At 54.2% G+C, this 19,307-nt stretch overlaps 1 protein-coding gene across 1 annotated transcript in view; it reads right to left on the bottom strand.

Annotated features, from left to right (window-relative positions):
- CHRDL2 (chordin like 2) overlaps positions 1-18,855 on the bottom strand; it is a 28,452-nt gene extending 9,597 nt beyond the window's left edge. Inside the window, exons 1-8 of the mRNA XM_074817042.1 lie at positions 17,964-18,855; positions 9,821-9,933; positions 9,293-9,386; positions 8,319-8,461; positions 4,421-4,514; positions 2,623-2,678; positions 1,130-1,298; positions 26-220 (exon numbers count right to left, since the gene is read on the bottom strand). Of these exons, the coding sequence (XP_074673143.1) occupies positions 26-220; positions 1,130-1,298; positions 2,623-2,678; positions 4,421-4,514; positions 8,319-8,461; positions 9,293-9,386; positions 9,821-9,933; positions 17,964-18,045 (946 nt within the window). The 5' untranslated portion in view covers positions 18,046-18,855. The remainder of the gene's footprint in view (positions 1-25; positions 221-1,129; positions 1,299-2,622; positions 2,679-4,420; positions 4,515-8,318; positions 8,462-9,292; positions 9,387-9,820; positions 9,934-17,963) is intronic.
- Positions 18,856-19,307: the final 452 nt, after the last annotated feature.

Genomic DNA, 19,307 nt, shown 5'->3' with positions numbered 1-19,307 from the left:
CAGGAGCAGGTGGGATCCCACCTACCTGGACATATTTTACAGCATTTCCCATCTACTTTCTCTGGATAGTCACATGGATACTCCTTGGGGCACGTGATCTTCTGGCAGTCCTGGACACCGTCCCTACAAGTGCAGAGGATGCAGGGCAGGAGGCCGTAGAGCCGGAAGATGGGGTGCCACACTTCCCCGTGGGAATAGGTCTTCCCATTGTAAACACAAGCTGGAGGAGAGAGAGAAAAGAGTTGCTGGTGGAAATAAAACATCCTCCTCTTTGCACACCCAAGGTTTGGTGGAGCTCAACACATTTCACCACCTGGGAGCATGGTCCTCCGGCAGCACATCCAGCAGCAGCGGACCCTGGGATATTGCAGTCACCCCACCTAGGAGATGCCATGGGGCAGGGGGACCAGGGTCCAGGAGATGGAGGCTGCTGGGGTCAACCACCCTGGTGGGGTGGTAAGTGTGGGCAGGACCTTGCCTGCCTCCAAGCCTCTGCAAGCCCAGGGTCTCTGCGAGGCTGTCGCAGGCATGAAGCACAGTGAAGAGTGCCACCTGCTGACTCCTCCATGAAAGTTTTTGGAGGTCCCAAAATTTCCTCCAGAGCTTCATCTCCAAGGACTGGAAAGAGCTCTTCTGAGGACACAGTGGTAGGAGAACCCCCAAGAGGAGAAGGAACCTGTCTTTTCCCCTTTTGCTTCATGGGGTTGCCTTCTCATCTGACTTTCCTTCTGTCTCCTCCAGGAGGAAGACCACAGCACTGGGACAGACCCGGCACATGCGAGTAGGTGCAAGGAGGAACATCCTGTCTCTCCAGGGCACTGTCCTGGAAGGACCACATGGAGTCTTCCAGCTGAGAACCTCCCTTCCCAGGTCCCAGATCTTCAAAACACCCCAGAGACCAATCTTCTTCCAAACTTTTTTGGAAAGTGGTAGATTCATGCAGCCAAGGGGTCAGCAGGGCTGAGATAGTTGGGTGAGGCTGGCTGTGGAGGAGTGGGAGGTGGGACTTGGTGGTGGAAATCTGCTGCTGAAACAGATTCCCTAGAGAATTCAGAGTCCTGGATAATTCAAAGTCCTGGAGAAGTCACCTTAGGCCACGTAGAGACTGCCTGGCTCCTCCATCCCTTACCTTTCTTGTGCTTCTCTTTCAAGACGATCTTCACAGTGGTGCCACCTCCTCCCTTGGGTTTGAAGCTCCTGGGAATGAACTCCAGGGAGGAAGTGAGAACAGTGGATGCGGTGGCTCCAGGTGACTTCTTGCCCATCGCTCCCCCCAAGCACTGGTCTTGCGAGTGCCTCTGTGAGCAGTCAGAGAAAAGAAGGGGGCTCAGACCCAGGCAGTCGGGTCGTTCTCACTCCAAAGCATGCTGGAAAAAGCCATGCAGTGTCCCACACACCTTCCAGCAGGAGTGGAATGTCCAGAGACCCCAGGGATGAGCAATGACCCAGGAGACATCTCGGTGCCTGCAGCTGGCTAAGGGGTCCTGAGCAGTTTGTGTCATTGCCCATAGGTCACCCTCATTGGGGCAGCACCTTTCTCATCCCACACTCAACCCAATGCCCTCAGGTGAGGTCCTGCACCACTAACTCAGGCAGGGAAATGGGCTGGTCTTTTCTACATGCCTGTTGGGAAGCAGGACCGGCATCTGTGCAACCCAACCAGGCTCAGAGAGGTAAGGACGGGCCGTATCCTGCCCTCTCACCTGGCTGGCACCAGGAGAGTTAGTGTGGGGCTGCCAGCCAGCAGGACTGAAATCCTGGGAACATCCTGGGCTTCCAAGAGCAAACTGCTGGGACAAGACATGCAGCACAAAGAATCCCCTTGTGTCTATTTTAGAGGTTTTATAGGTGGTGGAGGTGTGATGCTGGCGTTTCACCCAGCAGTATGGAAAAGGGCAGGGCCAGGAGCTGTAAGTGACCTAATCCCACAGACCTGGCATGGGCCGCCCAGCTCTGAAATGTCACCGTGAATCAACCCTCAGCAGCCAAGGAGTCACTTTTTCCTTGCTGGGGCTGCCGATACAAACAGCCTGGGGAAAGCACGCTGGTGGCCAGCTCCAGCACTGGCTGCTCTGTGGAAGTTACAGCTGGGAGGCAGGATACCTCTGAGCCCAGGGCAGGGAGGAGACACCATCTCCTGAAGCAAAAGCCCCCAGAGAGAGATTTGGGCCATCTGATTCTATGGGTAAGGGTCACATCTGGCTGTCGGTCACCACTGAGCCTGCTCTGTCCATGTTCCTTGGCTGTTTTAACCTACTGGCCAGCCTCAGCCAGGCTGGCCAACAAGAAGAAGTGCCCAAGATTTCCAGTTCCCACAGGTCTTTTGCGCTTCCAAAGACATCAGAGATGCTTCAGAGGAAGGGAACAAGAGCCTTTCCCTGGTGGTCTGAGGTCTCAGCTTATGCTGATAGCCCTCACCTAGAGTCAGTTCCAAGACACGATTCATCTGCAAACCAGGTGTCTGTGGTTCTGCTATCCAAGGAACTGACTGCCCTCCTAGAGCTGCTGTGGGTCGGTTCTTTGTAGAATACTATGGCCAAGGGCAAATGGCTTGCTTTGAGCTGTTTAATGGGGCTGTGCTAGAAGCAATAATCTGAGTTTTAAAATGCAAACGTCACGTACAACACCTCTGTTTAACTGCAGGGGTTCCTCTTCTGTGGACTTCTCATATGAGCCATCTGCAAGGAAAAAACATTGTCCTGTGAAATGCTGCAGGGCTGGATGAAGATTTGCTCTCTCTTTGACTGAAAGCAGCTCTCTTCAGGGTGCTGGCCCACCTGCAAGGTCTGGAGAGAGAGGAGCTTTGAATAGCTAATTCACATCACCCGAAGCAAATGGGAGCCATACCCCAAAAAACCTTTGTATCCCCACTATTAACAACAGCTCAGCTCCAGGAAAGACATGGCCCGGTAGCTTCTGAAGTTAGGTGGCATGAAAACATCCCAGAGGCAGAGTATGAGGTGATGGGGATGTTTAAAAAGAAATCCAAAGACATTTCTCACTGAGTCAATGACATGCCCCAGCTGCACCAAAGAAAACTAGGAGAGAGGAACACAAATTGCAGAAGGGGAGAGTTTGGAGGAGGCACCTGGAGGAGGTCATTCTGTGTCCATGGCCAGGAGACCACCATGGCCCTCCAGCTTCCTAAATATTTCTCATATTAAAGAGCCATTTTATGCTGTGACTTCATTGTCAGCAAGGTGTGAACCTGCCCATTCGCTCTTGAGTCTGTCTCATCTGGAGACACGGAGCTTGACTCTTTCCTCACCCTCCAAGGTGTCAGTCAGGGGAAACAGCAGCAAATTCAAGAGTTTCTCCCCCACGGAGAGCTGTGGGAGTGAAATTCAGCCATGCTGTGCTCAGGTAGAAGGTGGGGATTTCCCTGACTGTCCTGGAAACTTCCCTGGAGCAACAGGCAAGAACCATCTTTACATGGTCCATACAACCATCTCCATCCTGGTGGGTGAGGGGTCTGGAGAATTTTGCCTTCCATGCAGGCCACATCTCCTGCATGACACACGAGTCGCAGGGCAAAGAGTGGCCCTAGCCACCATATGGACTGCAGGAAGGCAGGACACAACTAGATGTGGGAAGGGATGCACTCAAGAAAAAAAAAGGGGCCGCATCTTTTTTCCTGGTGCAACCAAGACATAGCAAGTGGCCTGATTTACAGCACAGGTTTCCAAAAGCCTGCCAAAGTGGCTTGAAATGGCTCCTGCCAGCTGGTGACAACCAGTTGGGGGTCTCCCAGCCCTCACAAAATCACAGAATCATAGAGGTTGGAAAAGCCCTTGAAGCTCCTCCAGTCCAACCATTAACCTCACACTGACTGTTCCCAACTCCACCAGATCCCTCAGCGCTGGGTCAGCCCGACTCTTCAACCCCTCCAGGGATGGGGACTCCCCCCCTGCCCTGGGCAGCCCATTCCAACGCCCAACAACCCCTTCTGCAAAGAAATACTTCCTAAGAGCCAGTCTGACCCTGCCCTGGCAGAGCTTGAGGCCATTCCCTCTTGTCCTGATGCTGGTTCCTTGGCTCAAGAGACTCATCCCCCCTCTCTGCACCCTCCTCTCAGGGAGTTGCAGAGGGCCAGGAGGTCTCCCCTCAGCCTCCTCTTCTCCACACTAAACCCCCCCAGTTCCCTCAGCCGCTCCCCATCACACCTGTGCTCCAGACCCTGCACCAGCTCCGTTGCCCTTCTCTGGACACGCTCGAGTCATTCAATGGCCTTTTTGGAGGGAGGGGCCCAAAACTGAACCCAGGAATCGAGGGGCGGCCTCACCAGTGCGGAGTCCAGGGGTAAGATCCCTTCCCTGTCCCTGCTGGCCACGCTAGTGCTGATACAAGCCAGGATGCCATTGGCCTTCGTGGCCACCTGGGCACACAGACACTCAGGAGCAGCTCCTGGGCCCCTCATTACCTTTGCAGACCTGGCAGCAGGAATCCGGCACGGTTAGGGGAGAGGAGCACAACAGCTCCGGGCAGGTCACCAAGCCACAGTAAATCTGGCCTTCCTAGGAGGGCAGGAGGAAAAAAAAAAGCATTGTCAGCATTATAAAGATCCGGACAGGGCTGTATGTCCCCCATGTTGGGGGGCCAGCACTTCAAATCGCAGGCATAAATCAAAATCCCCCCAATAGTCCATCCTCAAATATCACCAGGCGTCTAGCAACTGATGAAAGCTGAAAATCTGTCCCTGCCACACTCTCCATCTTGCGGGGTGTATTGCGGAGGGTGGTGTCCTCTCCTGGCACGGCTGGTCCACTGATTGCCAGTCCACATACTAATGAGTGGAGCGGTCTTCCCCAAAAAGGGGGAGGCAGCATCTTCCTCTCAGACATTGTTAGTGCTACCAGATCTGAGATAACAACCACACACCTCTAAACATTGCACAACACCCATCAGTTCAAAGTGGCACGAGAAACTTTTCTCTGACACCTCCCAGGACAAGGACTTGAAGACAGGTGGAAAGGGGAAGTGGGGGGCTGAACCCAGACGCAGGTCTGTGCCACAGCTCTGCTCTCCCTCTGTTGCGGGTTATTTGATAACACCAGAGCCAAGCACACATAGACACCAGGTCGAGAGCTGTGGGTGGATGTTCAGGTGTAGACTTTCTGCCACTGGCTTGGTGGTTAGTTTGGAAAACATCATTGCTGTAGTGATTCAAGCCGAAAAACACAGGTGAAGGCCAGTCTCGACCTTAGCGCATCCCAGTCCCACTTCAGTCCATAGATTTGCACTTGTTTGCTGCAGAGTTAAGTTTTTGCTGTTCTGCAGAAGGGTAGAAAAGGACGTTCAGCAGCCCAACAGCAGCCAGGCCTCAACAGCAAGGTCCTCTTCTCCATGCAGCAATTTTCTCTGGGGTGTCCCCAACCTCTCAGTCAACCAAAACCAAGAGGTTAACCAAGGGTATCCTTAGAAAACCAAACCACGGCAGCTTCTACCATCAGGAAGCCAAGTTGCTGTGCAGGGGACATGAAGAGGAGGAGGAAAGTTTGGTAAATGAGAGGATCTGGTGGAGGTCGCTGCAAACCGAACCGTGCTCTCCTCTTTAGGGACCTCCATGGTGTCCAGACCTGCAGGGAGAGGGGTTTGGCCACGCAGCCTCTTCCTTCTTTCTCGTTCTGACCAGCAGCTCATGCATGGCAAAGACCTGCCTCGGGCGGGAAAGAACAAATGTCATAAAAAGAAGGATTTATCCCAGAGGCTCTGGTCTCAGGGCAGTTTTCAAAGAGGTTTAGACCAGCTGTTCACGCAGCTGTTCTAGCAGCTGACAACATCAGACACAGCCCGGCGAGACCCCGCTGCTGCAAGGCTCCACAGCCATCCTTTTATTTTCCCCTCGTATCCAAGGCATTATCCTGCCGAATAAACAGAGCCTGAGCGAGAGCCAGTGCCTCCGAGAGGGACACGGAGCTCCACAGGCGCCTGGGGATGGTGGCAGATGGGGTGGGAAAGCAGGACCAGGTGGGCACGTACAGTTGGACTTGAAGACTCCTTCCTGGCATTTGTCCCCAGCCTGGTGGGCTGGCATCCAGTTGGGGTCCATAAGAGAGGAACCAGCCTCAAAAGCTGTATAATTTCTAAGTTATTCCTCTTGCCACCTAGCTCCGAGGCATGCACAAGCACCAGAGGCTCAGACCAGCTATCCTGGTATCACAGATACTTTACTATCCAGCATCAGCTGATGGCAGCCATTGTGTGCATGCTGTTGGCATGAGAGGGGGGGTGGCTTGGGCTCTCCCACCCCTTTTTCTTTCCTGGTCAAGCTTAGTCCAATTATTTGCTGCAAACAAATCACACACCAGTGGAGCCTGGTCCCATCCAAGGGCTCTGTACAATGGGCAGTGAAAGCCACTTCAACCCTCTTCTTTTTTATGGCAGAGACTGCAGCCGGTATGTGCAGTTCCCCACAGCTTCCAAGTCCAGCGTCGGCACTTTCAATCCTTCTTCCTCACTCCCTCTCGAGGAGGAGGAGCTGCTCCATTTATTTCCCAACACTCAGCTCCTGGCACGTGCAGCCCGTGCTCCACACACCTTCCCCATCGCCACTGGCCAGGCTGCCTTGTGCCTCCCAGACAAAGTGTGAGGACGTGGTTTTTGATGTTTTTTTGCAGGATCCCAGCAGAGCGGAGCCAAGCCCTGTCTCAGGACATTGCTGGAGGCTCACAGAGAAGGAACATCCCTCCGGTGCTTGGCAATCCATCACAGGGATGCACACCGAGGACCACACAGCACCTTGGCCGCCGTCACAGCCCTCAGGTAGGGCAACCAGGACCATGAAGGAAGATGAGCATGCAGTGGTCATAGCAACTTGGCGTGAAAGGCAGATGCTTCCTGAAAATGCTTTTTGTAGACAGCTTGGAAAGCACACGCACAGCCCTTCTCCAGGGCACAGCTCTGCACGCGATGGCCCAGAGGGCTGGTGAACACACTGGAGGAGTTTCCAGACGAGACCAGCTCTTGGTGCCCATCTCAGCCCTGGGTTCAGCTTCCACTTAAATCCAAGCAGGGGGGGCTGAAGATCACTACGTGCCTGCCCATTGCCAAGTATGACTGCGAGGCTCCACTGCCCCTGGCTCCCTGCTGTCATCTCCCCGATGTGTCGGGGGATGAGCTCCAGTCATGCAGGGCAGGGCAGGAGATGGCTGCTGGAGGCACCCAGCAATGGTTGGGAGCCACCAAATCCTTTCTGGAGCTCAGCTCAAAACTCATGAGCTCAACACCAGGCTCAGCATCCCAAGTCCAAGAGCTGGCACTTCAGGTCCATGTTGTCTTGCAGGCACATGGAGCTCCCCCAGGTTCACAGAATCACAGAATCCCAGAATCATCAAAGCTGGAAAAGTCCTTGAAGCTCCTCCAGTCCAACCATTAACCTCACACTGACCATTCTTAACTCCACCAGATCCCTCAGTGCTGGGTCAACCCGACTCTTAAACCCCTCCAGGGATGGGGACTCCCCCCCTGCCCTGGGCAGCCCATTCCAACGCCCAACAACCCCTTCTGCAAAGAAATCCTTCCTAAGAGCCAGTCTGACCCTGCCCTGGTGCAGCTTGAGGTCATTCCCTTTTGTCCTGTGACTTGTTCCTTGGTTCAAGAGACTCATCCCTCACTCTCTGCACCCTCCTTTCAGGGAGTTATAGAGGACAATGAGGTCTCCCCTCAGCCTTCTCTTCCCCTGGTTACCAATCCCATCTGCTTTGCAGCAAGCACGTACAGGGAAAGGCTCCTGGTTGTCCTCTCTGCCGGTCATCTGCTGTACAATGCCTCAGTGGGGCAGGTGGGATAGCTGGATGCTGCAGGGACAGCCCCAGAGCCACTGGTCCTCACAGCAGGCCAATGCACCCATTGGTGTGCTCAGTGGGGATGTCCCCTGCTCACCCCAAGGAGCCCCAGCAGGGTCCACCCAGAACTGGCCAATGGGATCTCCAGTGAATAACCCACCCTCAGAGCAGCTTGTTTGTGCTCTTCCCACCGGGGAGGAGATGCAGGCGACTGCTTCGTGCTCCAACCCCAGGGCTCAGAGGACATTTGCAGCACACCCTGCTCTGGGTTGAGGCCAGACCATGCACCCAGGCAGAGGGGGAAGCACCCAGCTCTGCCGTGGTCCCTAGTCACTGGGCAGGGAGGAGCCAGCACCTTTTCAGAGGAAGCTCAATCTCCTGCACTGATAACCTGATCCTGTCAGTAAACCATCCCACCATGAACTGGTACCACCCAATGGTCCTCATATGATTTTTGACCTGGTGGGACACTATTGGGGTGCAGGAGTAGACCCCGAGCCCTCCCCACCTCCCGTGGGCTCGCAGGTAGCTTACGGAGCAGCTGCACTGCACACACTGGTTTGGTTGGCGGCTGGGAAAGAGCTCACTGGTGGTGAACATCTCGCCTTGCTGGTAGGTCGTCCCGTTGTACTGGCAGGACTTGACGGGTGCCCGGAGGCCAGAAGGGGAATGTGGCTCTGGAAAAGAAGATGAAAAAGCAACGGGATGAGAGACAGCCCTTGCCTGGCCCCAGTGTAGCACCGATGCTCAGCAGATTCCCCACCAGCCCAACCCAAAAGGACAAAAGGCCCTTTACACACCACAATTATCATGAAGAAGTGGCCGGGGCATTGCACAGCCCGTGGCAATTTACATGCCCAAAAGCTTTTGGAGGATGGGACTGACCTGACCATGCTGAGCACAGCACAGAGGTAAAACCTGGACGTCCGACCTCCCACGGTCTTGTTCCCTTGCCGTGCCAGAGTGGTGGCAAAGCCAGTCAAAAACCACTGGTGATTTGAAAAATTAGAAAAAAAAAATAGAAAAAAAGCCTATCTCTAATTTTTAGCTAATTACCCATGGGAGAAGCCCTTTTGATCTCACTCCAGCTGATGCTGGAGGTCGTCACATCCAGGGGAGGGGAAAATTGCAGAATTTTGTTTAAAATATTCAAAATTTTTTTTTCCTGTATCCAACACATTTTGCTAGCAAATGATCTGAATAAAGTGTAGCTTCTGGTTTGTCACTGAACTATGAACTGACATTTTGATCCTACAAGACTTTCAGGATGGGGGGCAGTTGAAGAAATTGGTCTGGTAGAGAGCTCTTTTCCATCAAAATGACATTTTTGGGGGGAAAAAGCAATGTGAGCAGCTCAAGCTGCCATGGCTGCCATGACCCCATGAGCAGAGCCAGACCCAGCACCGTTGTGCTGCCCCAGGTGTGAGCATCCAAGTGACTGCAGTTGAGGTACGTCCCGCAGGACCACGGCCACATTGTCACCCCCTCCCTGTGGGTTGTCCACCTACCGAGACACCGCGGGCAGCACTGCTGGGGGTCTGTGACGGGACTGGCACACTGCAGAGCCGGGCACTGGATCCGGTAGCACCTGATGTTGGCGTTCTGGGGAGAGACAGAGAGAAAGACAGTTCAAGAGGAGGGAGATCTTGGATGATGGCCACATTATCACGACAGATTGTGCTGGTGTAGCTCACCCAGCCAAGGATGTCTTCATCCCCAGCTCAAATCCAGCCAGCTCATGGTCTCATCTCTCATCATCAAAGATCACTCATGGTCCTACAACAGCCCTGAGCCACTTCCTCCCACAGCCCACTAACAGTATTGAGACAGCTCCCTCACAAAGTCAACCCAACACCCCCAGGGGGACAGGGGGCTTTTTCAGAAGGAAAGAGATTAATCCAACGTCCCTATGGGACTGGAAAGGACTTTTCTGGTCAAATTAGACACTAGAACCAATCTGTTTAAAAGCTGTCAAGGCAACACCCCAACGCAGCAGCATCCCCACCACCTCCCGCGGCACCTCATGGGGAACGTGCCTCGGAGCAGCTGCAGCGGATGCAGTACATCAGCCCCTGCGGCTCCAGGTAGGGGTGCCAACTGTCGCCCGGGCTGTACTTCTTGCCGTTGAAGTCGCAGAACATATCTGGCCCTGAAAATCAACCAAGAGAAGTTATGTAAGAGAAAAGGATGGTCCTTGGGAGAACTCTCCTTCCTTCGTGATGAGAAGAGCAAGGACAGCTCTGTGCCTTCATGCTGTTTCCCATGAGTAGTTGATGGCCACATCCCATTCACCAAACCCCAGATAGAATACATTTCCCAAAAGCCTTTTTTTTGCCATAATTTGTTTTTTTTAGGCTGGGACCTGTCTGACCCAAATGGCAACTCCTTTGAGCAAGCTGGGCTCCCTTTGCAAGCAAGGAACATAACGAGTGTTTCTGAGGCAAAAATTAGAGTTCTCACTATAAAATAGGTCAGTAGAAGCGCTCTCTGGAAGATGGAAAGGAGATTTCAGGGTGATGCCAATGGACTGTATTTCCCCCAGGGAGACCAGAAGGGCTGGGAATGGTTGGGAAGACAGGAGACCCTGAATTTAGGAGACATTTTCACTGTTACCCACAAAACGAAGAAAAATAAAAGACATTTTGAGGCAGAAACACTTTCTGAACGAAAACCTTCTGCTCCCCGAAGAGCTTCAGCTCATTCTCTCAAGGATCCCTGGACAAGCACTGTCAGCACATGGGCAGCCAAGCACAAGCCCTAAGGAGCAGGATTGTGCTGGCTTGGCCCATCCCACCAGGCTCAGCCCCTTGGCTTTACTGGGCTCAACGCGGCACTGGTCTGGCTGGAGTGGGTTGAACCATGCTCTTCATTTATGGGCATAGCAAGTCCATCTTGTCCACTTTTTGGCCTGAAAAGCATAAAACCATGTATTTTTCTCTTCTGCCTTGATCCTATTATCCTGAGAAGGAGCAAGTTTCCAGCCATGCTCCTGAACTGGAGGTGTCCGTCCCATAAATGAACCAGCCCTGACTACACTGGCATGCGTTTAACCTTGCGGCAGTACACGGAGAGGGATGAGATGGTGCCCAGCACAACTGGGATCTTCCCTCTCCCTGGATTTTAGAAGGTTCCTATCAACCCCCTCCATCTCCAAGCCCTTGGTTACACACCAACCCTTTATCAGGATGAGGCCAGCCTGCAGCAGAACCCATGGGACAAACCATGGCCATATCACCACCAAAAACCATAGGGCTTTGGCCAGAAAGCCCAATTCAGCCATTCTTAACGTTCACATCAAAAAGCATCGCCTGGTCCTGCAGAACTGAGTCTGGCCCCAGTTGGACCTGCAGGAACCTGGACTCTGTAACTCCCACCACAGACCAATGGCTGCTCCCCCCTCTCCTGTGCCGTGTCCCCAAGCCCTGACCAGCTGGAGGAACACGCCGGGGCTTAAGGTCTTTCGTAAATAAGCACACGCCTGCCCGTGTGTGTTATTAGTGGTTTAAGTGCTCACAGCCCCACTAAAAAAACTGAAGGTGATTTAAAAGGTTATGTCATTGAGGGGATTTGAGGTAGTTTGGGTGATTACGTTGCTCGAAGGCAGCAGAGACATTTATGCTCCCTGAAGCATTTATGAGTCTTTTAAAACCTTGCGGTGCCCTGGGGATGCAGGGAGAGGGGAGAGGACTGTTTGAGTCACGGTAACCAGCTCCAGGAGCCCGCCACATGAAGTCAGGCAAGCTAGTGGGTGCTGACCCCATACGCTGCTGGAAGAACTCCTCGATGAATAGCAGAGGGTCCTCAAAATGAACCTGGTGGCATTCACCACTCAAATGAAACTAAAAGCCATCCCATGCTCCGCTCTCTCACCTGGGGCAAAGCAGTGGTTTAGAGAGTCTGGCTGGTGTTGTCCCACCTTGCCAAACCTGGAGATGCCACCTGCTTAACGTGTTTCTTCCACCAACCAGGCAAAACTCATACAAATATGCTGTGGTGGGCTGCCGTCCTTCCTCCAGTTCCTGACCATCCTCAGGATGAACCCAAGCGATGCTCTGCCATGGTCAGACCTTGTGGCCATCAGGAAGGGCAGCCCTACGGGTCTGTGATGTTCCTTATGGGTCCCTTCCAACTCAAGCCCTACAGGTCTGCCAGCAGCCCTGAGCTCCTCGTTGATAGCTTCAAGCACATGATTCTCCAAGTTCTACCTTCAAAGGAGGTGGCCACCAGCTGTCCAGACCACCTGGCCCAAGCACAGCGGTGCGGGGCCAGTGTTGCATCTGCAGAGGTGGAGATTTGCAATAATTCTGGGGTGGATGCCATCAGAAGGACAGGCAGAGGCATTCTCCTTCCTTTTCCCTACTCAGGTCTTTACATTGTCCCCACAGCTTGCTCCAAAGCTCTTGACAAGTCAGCAAACTCATATTCCTGGCCATGCACAACAGAAGCTTACAGCAAACCACGCAAGAATGGGGAGCATGTGGCTGGAAACTGCAGAAACCCAGAAGAGAGGAAAAAAAAAAATCCACAAAACTAAAAAAGAAAAAAAAAAATCATCATTTTGCAAAAGGGTGAGAAAATGACTTCATTTTTCCCTGCTTGCAGCATCTTCATGAATTACGCTGAGGGTGAAGAAATCAAGTTGCCTTCATGTGACGCGGGGCCGCTCAGCTTGCAGGCTCCCATGCCAGTTGGCTGCTTCGTTCAAACATTTAATCACAAGTGGAGCCCTGGTTTGGGTCCAGCCCTCGAAAGCAGCCTGATTCATGTCTGCAAAGGGCCCGCTGGTAAAATTAAAGCCGACTGGCAGCGCTGGGCAGCAGCAGACACTTGTCCGCATCTCAGTAGCACTATGCCGCGTATTTGGCAAGAGGTGCCGGCATGTTTGGTTAAAAGCAAGCTGGGGATGGATGGAAGGAGGAGGCTTAAAAGCTGGAGGCTCTGGATCATTTTTTCCCATGCCAGGCTAATAATTTAATTTTCAGAGGTCAAACTTTGGATATCTTCCCAATTCACTCAGAGTGAAAAGCCATTTGTGGCAGTAAATTTCTCCCATGCCATTCAGTCTCCTTATTTATTGCGTCTTCACCAACAGTACACTCACAAACGTCATGTTGTTTCACTTCTCGTTTTCCAGAGAGGGCTCCTGAGCTGCGGAGCATTTTCAAGACTGAAAAAAAATCCAGATGAAGCCATCACCTTGGTTTCCTTCCCAAGAACCATGCCATCCCTAGGCAGGAGAAGACAGTGGGCCAGCCTGGTCCACACCACCTTGGAGACACAACCAGAGCTTGCTGATTGTGAGTCAGAGGCTCCACGCTTGGAGGTGGCCCTAGGGGACCTGGAAGCAGGAGCAGAGGTGGAAAGTGTTCCCATTATGAAACACCTCCAAGAACAGGTCCCATCTAACTAGTTTCTTCTCAAATACAAGAAGCTCCCGATACAAGACCCTGCTCTTCAGAGTACCATTATGGGTTGTATGAACCAGAAAAGCCAGCTGAAAGCCATGGAAATGATTCCCCTGCCACTCAGCAGCAAGTCCTGTGGCCTCATGTCCAGAGGGAGGGTGGGAGATGCTGCCGAGAGCGGCTCCCGCACATGGGAGCTGCTCTGCCTTGCCCACCCCAAAGGGCTCTGCTGGGGACATCATGGAGGAGGAAAGTTTCTCCCTGTCTCCCCATCCAACAGCCATTTTCTGCCATGGCTCCAGTATTTTCTTGGGTGAGGACCACCTGGTTACATCCAAATCACCGAATACCCCAGGCCAGGGTCTGGGACCAGTGGCCTGGCCCTGCTTATGTCCATACCCATCCACTGGAACAGCCTTGATCCAGCTGTCCCCCGGCATTTGGCAAAGCCCAAGTTGGCACAAGCCAACACCATGCTGGAGAGTGCACCCGCAGCAAGAGTCTGGACACTCCCGGTCAATGTTGAGGCTATGCCCGGGCCCTGGTTTACTTTGATTATCATTAATTGTCATTAATTATTAATGGCATCCTGGATGGATGGAAATATGAGATGGAAAGTACCACAGGAAGGCAAGGAACGAGAGAGCTGTTACCAAGAAAAGGGTGATCTCTGGCCATGGCAGGGACAAGAAGAAGCAATTACTTTGGGGCAAAGCCTGGAAAATTTAGGATAAGTATTGCAGGAAGCTTTCCAGCTACCAGGAGATTGAAACCCCAGAAGAGGCTATCGCGGAGGCTCTGAGACACTCTATGAACCTGCTGGAACAGCATCTTCATAAGATGGTCTAGAGACACCAGTCCAAACTGAATGGCATGGAAAAACCCATCTTGTGCTGCATTCAGTGACTGCTGACATCTCTCTCACACCATGAGAACGGCCCCAACACCTCTTTAGGATGTATCTCAACAGCTTCATACACCAGTCACCAACGAGATGCCATCTCAAGTCTTCATGACCTGCTCTAGAGCCAGTGAGAGACCGCAAAATGAGGGGAAATGAGCAAGACCCCACAGCCTCCTTGTTGAACCATCAAACTGGCCAACATTGGTCAGACCACCTCTGGACATCTCCTGGACTTGGATGCAGACAAGTCCCCTCGGGCCAGCATGTCCATGAGACCTGTCCCCTGAAGCTCTCCCACCCACAGGCACAGCCTATTCGAGCCAATTCCTTGCACCCCTCCACATTTGCAGTGGACAAGGATGTCCCCATGGATTTCCCAAGGTGGTGTGACTTGTCCCACTGCCTGGGCGCTTTGACCATGGCTGAACCAGGGGCCAAAACAGGTCAGATGGTCTCCTGCACTGATCCCAAGCATGGCAGCAGGAACCAAGGTGAGCCATTAAACTTACACATGTGATGGCTACTGAAATACCATGTTCTGCTGCCAAATTCTCCTTTGCTCAGGCCGAATATCCCTCTGGATACAGGGACTGATGCTCAACAAAGTTAAATCACATACACATACGCATGTGCAAGACCCTGCCCCTACATTCCCCACTCCCACGTCAGGGTTTCCCAGATGTGAGGGATGAGTCATGGTTGGTTTTAAGCTGCTTTTACATCACTGCTCCATCAGCCCCAAGGAAGGGCTCCCATTAAGACACCCACTGCCCAGCTGGGTCTCCACATGTGTGGGATCACCAGACATCAATCCTGACTTACATTGGAGCTCCTCTACGCTACAGGACACTGAGGAGTCCCCAGAGGTGAGTCCCTGCTGCAGGTAAAGCCTTGACCCATGGTTAGAGAGGGGCTAATGCACCTGCAAGACCCCAAAGCATAGAAAATGAAGGTAACAACCTCTCCCAATTTGCTCGTCCACCACAGAAAGCCTCCACCAGCCCCATGCCTCAGTTTCCCTAGCAGGGACTTTCACTCCACGTACCAAACTGGCTCCAGTAGGGATGCTACCGAAACATTCCACAGACCTCACCCCGCTTCTCTCCAGTTTCATCCCGTGGAGTGAGGGGTTTCCTCCATCTCTGCATCCCCAGGCGGTCCCCCCGCAGCTCTTCTCTGAGCAGGGCACGTCTGAGCCAGGCTCCCGGCCCCGACAGCTTTTTTGGAGGTCACGCACCTGACTGCCAGCACCGCGCCAGGCGTGTGGGGGTGTGTTTATGCAAACCAGTTTGTGAGTTTTAAGAGCGGCCATAAATAAAGTGTAAAAAGCACTGTCTGGTACAGAAAGTCCAGGCGCTCCTATGACAGCCCTGTATTTATGAAGGGCTTAAAATGCAACTTAGCTGTGAAGGGACTGGTTAAAACACACCGGGCCCTTGACATGTGGCATCCTAATGACTCCACTCACATCCAGATCGCTTCCCACACACTCGCCTCGCTCAGTCCTGGGCTGGGAATTTCTTCTTGGGATTTTGGGAGCTTGGAAAACTCTGCAGCTCTGCGAATGCAGCCTCATGAAGCATCCCTGAGCTCCCCGGGGTGGAGGAGCTAAGCAAAGTCCCACACCCAGAGCATCCCCATGGGCTCTGCGAGCAGCAGACGGGGCCCCATTTCCCTCCTCTTCTTCCCAAGGGGATGCTCAGTTTTCTAAAGCGGGGTGTGCAGCCCTCACCTCTCCCTTACCATGGCCGCCAGTAGGATTTGCTTTTCATCCCAGTCTTTCCCACCTTGGACCACTCAGTCTGTCATCAGGCTGGATCCAAACTCATAGGAGAGATGGATCCCACAAACACCCTTTTCTCCATGAACCACATTAAAAAGAAATTAAATGGCAACTTCCAAGCTTCTGGGGAAAACCACTGCCCCGCACTCTCCAGAGATGCTGGTTTTTAAATGCCTCCAGCCAAAATATCATTGCATTCAACTATTGCTGCTGAATTACTCATAGCGGCCGGGCTGCAGCACATTCGGCCCAGTAACCTGTGCCTCTGATATTTTTTCAGCTGAGAGTGTAAATCCCCTAAAATAGCCTGTTTCTGTGGGCAAATTCTTCTTTTCTGACTTGCCTTCAAGCCTAAGCGTTTCTGCTTCTCACCTATTTTTAGCCACGACACTGTAGGTCTCTTGGCTGATGAGCCCGCTTGTAACTAATTTATTCCTGTCTTCATTCTCCCTGAGCGCTCAGCCCCGAGCAAAATGTGAGGCAGTGAGCTGCAGAGGTGGATGGTGGAGAAAAGTCCACGATTCGATGAGGATCTTGTCACCAAGACCCCCCCTGCCCTCGGCCACAGGGCACCTGGAGCCACAGCCAAGCCCCCCATGCCGCGGGATGTGCCCCACAACAGAGCCAAAGCGATACGGAGCTGGGGGCGATCCTGGACCTCCCAGCTCCAATCCTGCCCCGGTCCCACAGCCCCCAGCTCTTTATCACCATTATAAAGCCCACAAATGGACACCAGCACGTCCTCCCAAAGCAGACAAACCCCTAGTACCCCCATTCATGAGGCTTTATGCCCAATTTAGGGGTTCTGCTACCATCAGCAGGCACCTCTGAAGAGCAAACACCTCACCTAGCATCTGTTTCACCTTCTGGAGATGTCTCCATCCTCCTCCTAACCTGAGTACCACAGTTAACACAGCCCTGGCAGAGGCAGGGAGTCAGACTCACAACCCTCGTGCAAGAAACGGCCACTGTGGTCTGAGCTCGGCGGCTTTCAATGAGCCCAGGGAAGGGAAAGTAGCCAAACTCACCCAAATTTTGCTCTCCAACACAGCCCCATCCATCCGCCTGCCTTTCTCCCCCACTGCCGGGACAAGAAATCCAGCGCTCACATTTTGGGTCAGCGCTCCAGGAGGACGATTATTTGGCGAATGCCTAATGCACTGCTGGCAGCGGGCAAGTCGTAAATCACCCTAACGCAGCCACCGACAGACTCCGCTGGGATTTTGGGAGATTAAAGGGGAGAATAAAATGTAGGGACACGACGGGTCGTGCTCTGGTTTGCTCAGTGCTCAGGTGGCTTTGCAATGTAGTAGGGGTGCCCAGCACCCACTGGGGGGGGTCCCAATGCTTTGCCCAAGCCAAACGCACCTCCTCACCCTGATTAACACCTCCAGCACCCTCCAAGATGCTGAAGAGCCCTGGCCAAGTACTTCAAGCCTTTTTATACAAGGAAGTGCTGAACGTCCCTTCCTTTCCCCATCCTTAATTTTATCTGTCCCAGTCAGCCAGATGGGAGCAGGAGCAAGGAGAGAACAAGGGATGGACAAGGGAGGGATGTGGAGGAAAGCTCCCAACTTGGTTTGGGGGGGGTCATTTCCCCAAGTTGCCCATGTCCCCGTGCACCCTCGGAGGGGAGATGCACCCACGCAGGGTGGGATCTGTGCAGGGGAAGGGCTGTAATTCACGCCCCTGCCCTGTGTGATTTCTAGCCCACGGAGGGGGGGGCGGGGGAGAGCGTCCCAGACCTTCAGCACATCCCCACCAGCCCACCAAAGCCCACAGCCCCCTCAGCAGCGGTGTGCTCGGCGCTGTACGTCCCCGCAAAGCAGCCGGGGACAGCAGCGGGTGGAGGGGGACACAGCCGTGTCCCCAATAGTGCAGGATGGGGGACCTGGCTTGCTGGGACATCCTGGCCGCGGAGGACCAGCACCCGCCATGGCGAGGAGCCTCTCCGTGTCCCTAGCCATGTCCGCAAAGCCCCCCTACAACTTTCTGGGGAGCCCAGCGATGGGGAAACTGAGGCACGGAGGGACCCAGCGCAGCCGGGAGGGGAGCGGGGTGTGGAGGGGTGGGGAGGGGGGACTTACGAGCCCGGGCTCGGCTCTCGGAGGCGAAGAGGAGCAGCAGGCACCGGAGGAGGAAGGCGAGGGGACCCGCCCCGGGAAGCATCGCAGCCCGGCGATCGGCGCCCGGGGGCTTCGGTCCCGGTGCCCGGGGGTGCCGCTGCCCGATGTCCCGCTGCTTGGTCCCGGTGCGGTGCCCGGTGATGTCTCGGTCCCGCTGCCGGGGCCGCTGTCTCGGGGCCGGGGCCGGTGCCCGGGGATGCCGGGGCCGCGGTGCCGGTGCCGGTGCCCGGCGGGGCTCGTCTCGCTCCGATCAAAGGCGCCTCCTTTAGGGAGAGCCGAGGAGTTTGTTTGTTGGTATTAAAGGCGGAGATGGGGGGGTGGGGGGTGTTGAGATCCGCAGGGTGGTTTTGTTTTTTTTTTTTTTTAATTATTATTTTTTTTTTCCCACTTTTTTTTTTTTTTTGGGTGTTTTAGGAAATTCCTCGGCGGCAGGAGGGCGGAGGGAGGGAGGGCGGGCGGGGAGGGGGTGCGGGAGCCGCAGGTTTAACCCCTGCCTCCCTGCAGCCTGGAAGGACCTGCCGGGCTGGACCCCGTCCTGGGGTGCTACGAGCCGGGAAGTGACACTAATGGGATCTATCTCACACACACACACACACCAGACAAAGCCGGGCTACACCCCTTCTCCCTGTTAAACCCCACTTGGCTCTGAGATGCTTGAGCCCCCCACGGGAGATGCATCCACCCCATCCCGGGGAAAAGCCGGCCCTGGCACAACCCCGAGCATCCCACGCTCCGAGTGAGAAAAACCCGAAATCCGGGCTGCAGCCTCCCCTCCCAGGGCTCTGATCCATCCCCAAGGTCCCCCAGTGCCCTGATTCCCATCCCAGTAAGTTCCAGTTCTCTTCCCAGTGACATGAACAGGCTCCTTCCTTCCTGGGGCAGCAGGGTGCAGCTATCCCCCCTGCACCCTCAGGGGCAGAAGTTTCAGCCAGACAAAGCGGTCGAGCCCCCTCTGCCCCCCCAGGTGCTTTACATTCCTCCAGCTGCATAAAACCATCTTAAATACCTGCAGGAACCCCCCCACCGGCCCCCAGCCACGATCCCAAATCCTCCTCCCGCCACCCCAGCAGAGCAGGTGACACCTCGGCTGTCTCCACAGGACAGAGGTGCTGGGCACGAAACGCCGTTGGTTGGAAAGCCACGGGCCATGCAGTCACCCCTGGAGAAGCCACCTCACCACACATGCCGCTCCCGTTCCCGCCTGCTCCCCAAATCCCGCCTGAAGCCATCCCGCACCGGCTGCCAGCCCTGCTCTGCGTGTTCGTGGGGCTCAGCTTGCTGCTCTCCAGGACCCTCATGGAGAAG

This window comes from Strix aluco, chromosome 2, assembly GCF_031877795.1.
Source record: "Strix aluco isolate bStrAlu1 chromosome 2, bStrAlu1.hap1, whole genome shotgun sequence".
Lineage (NCBI taxonomy): Eukaryota > Metazoa > Chordata > Aves > Strigiformes > Strigidae > Strix > Strix aluco.
This window is presented reverse-complemented; position numbering and strand designations above follow the sequence as displayed.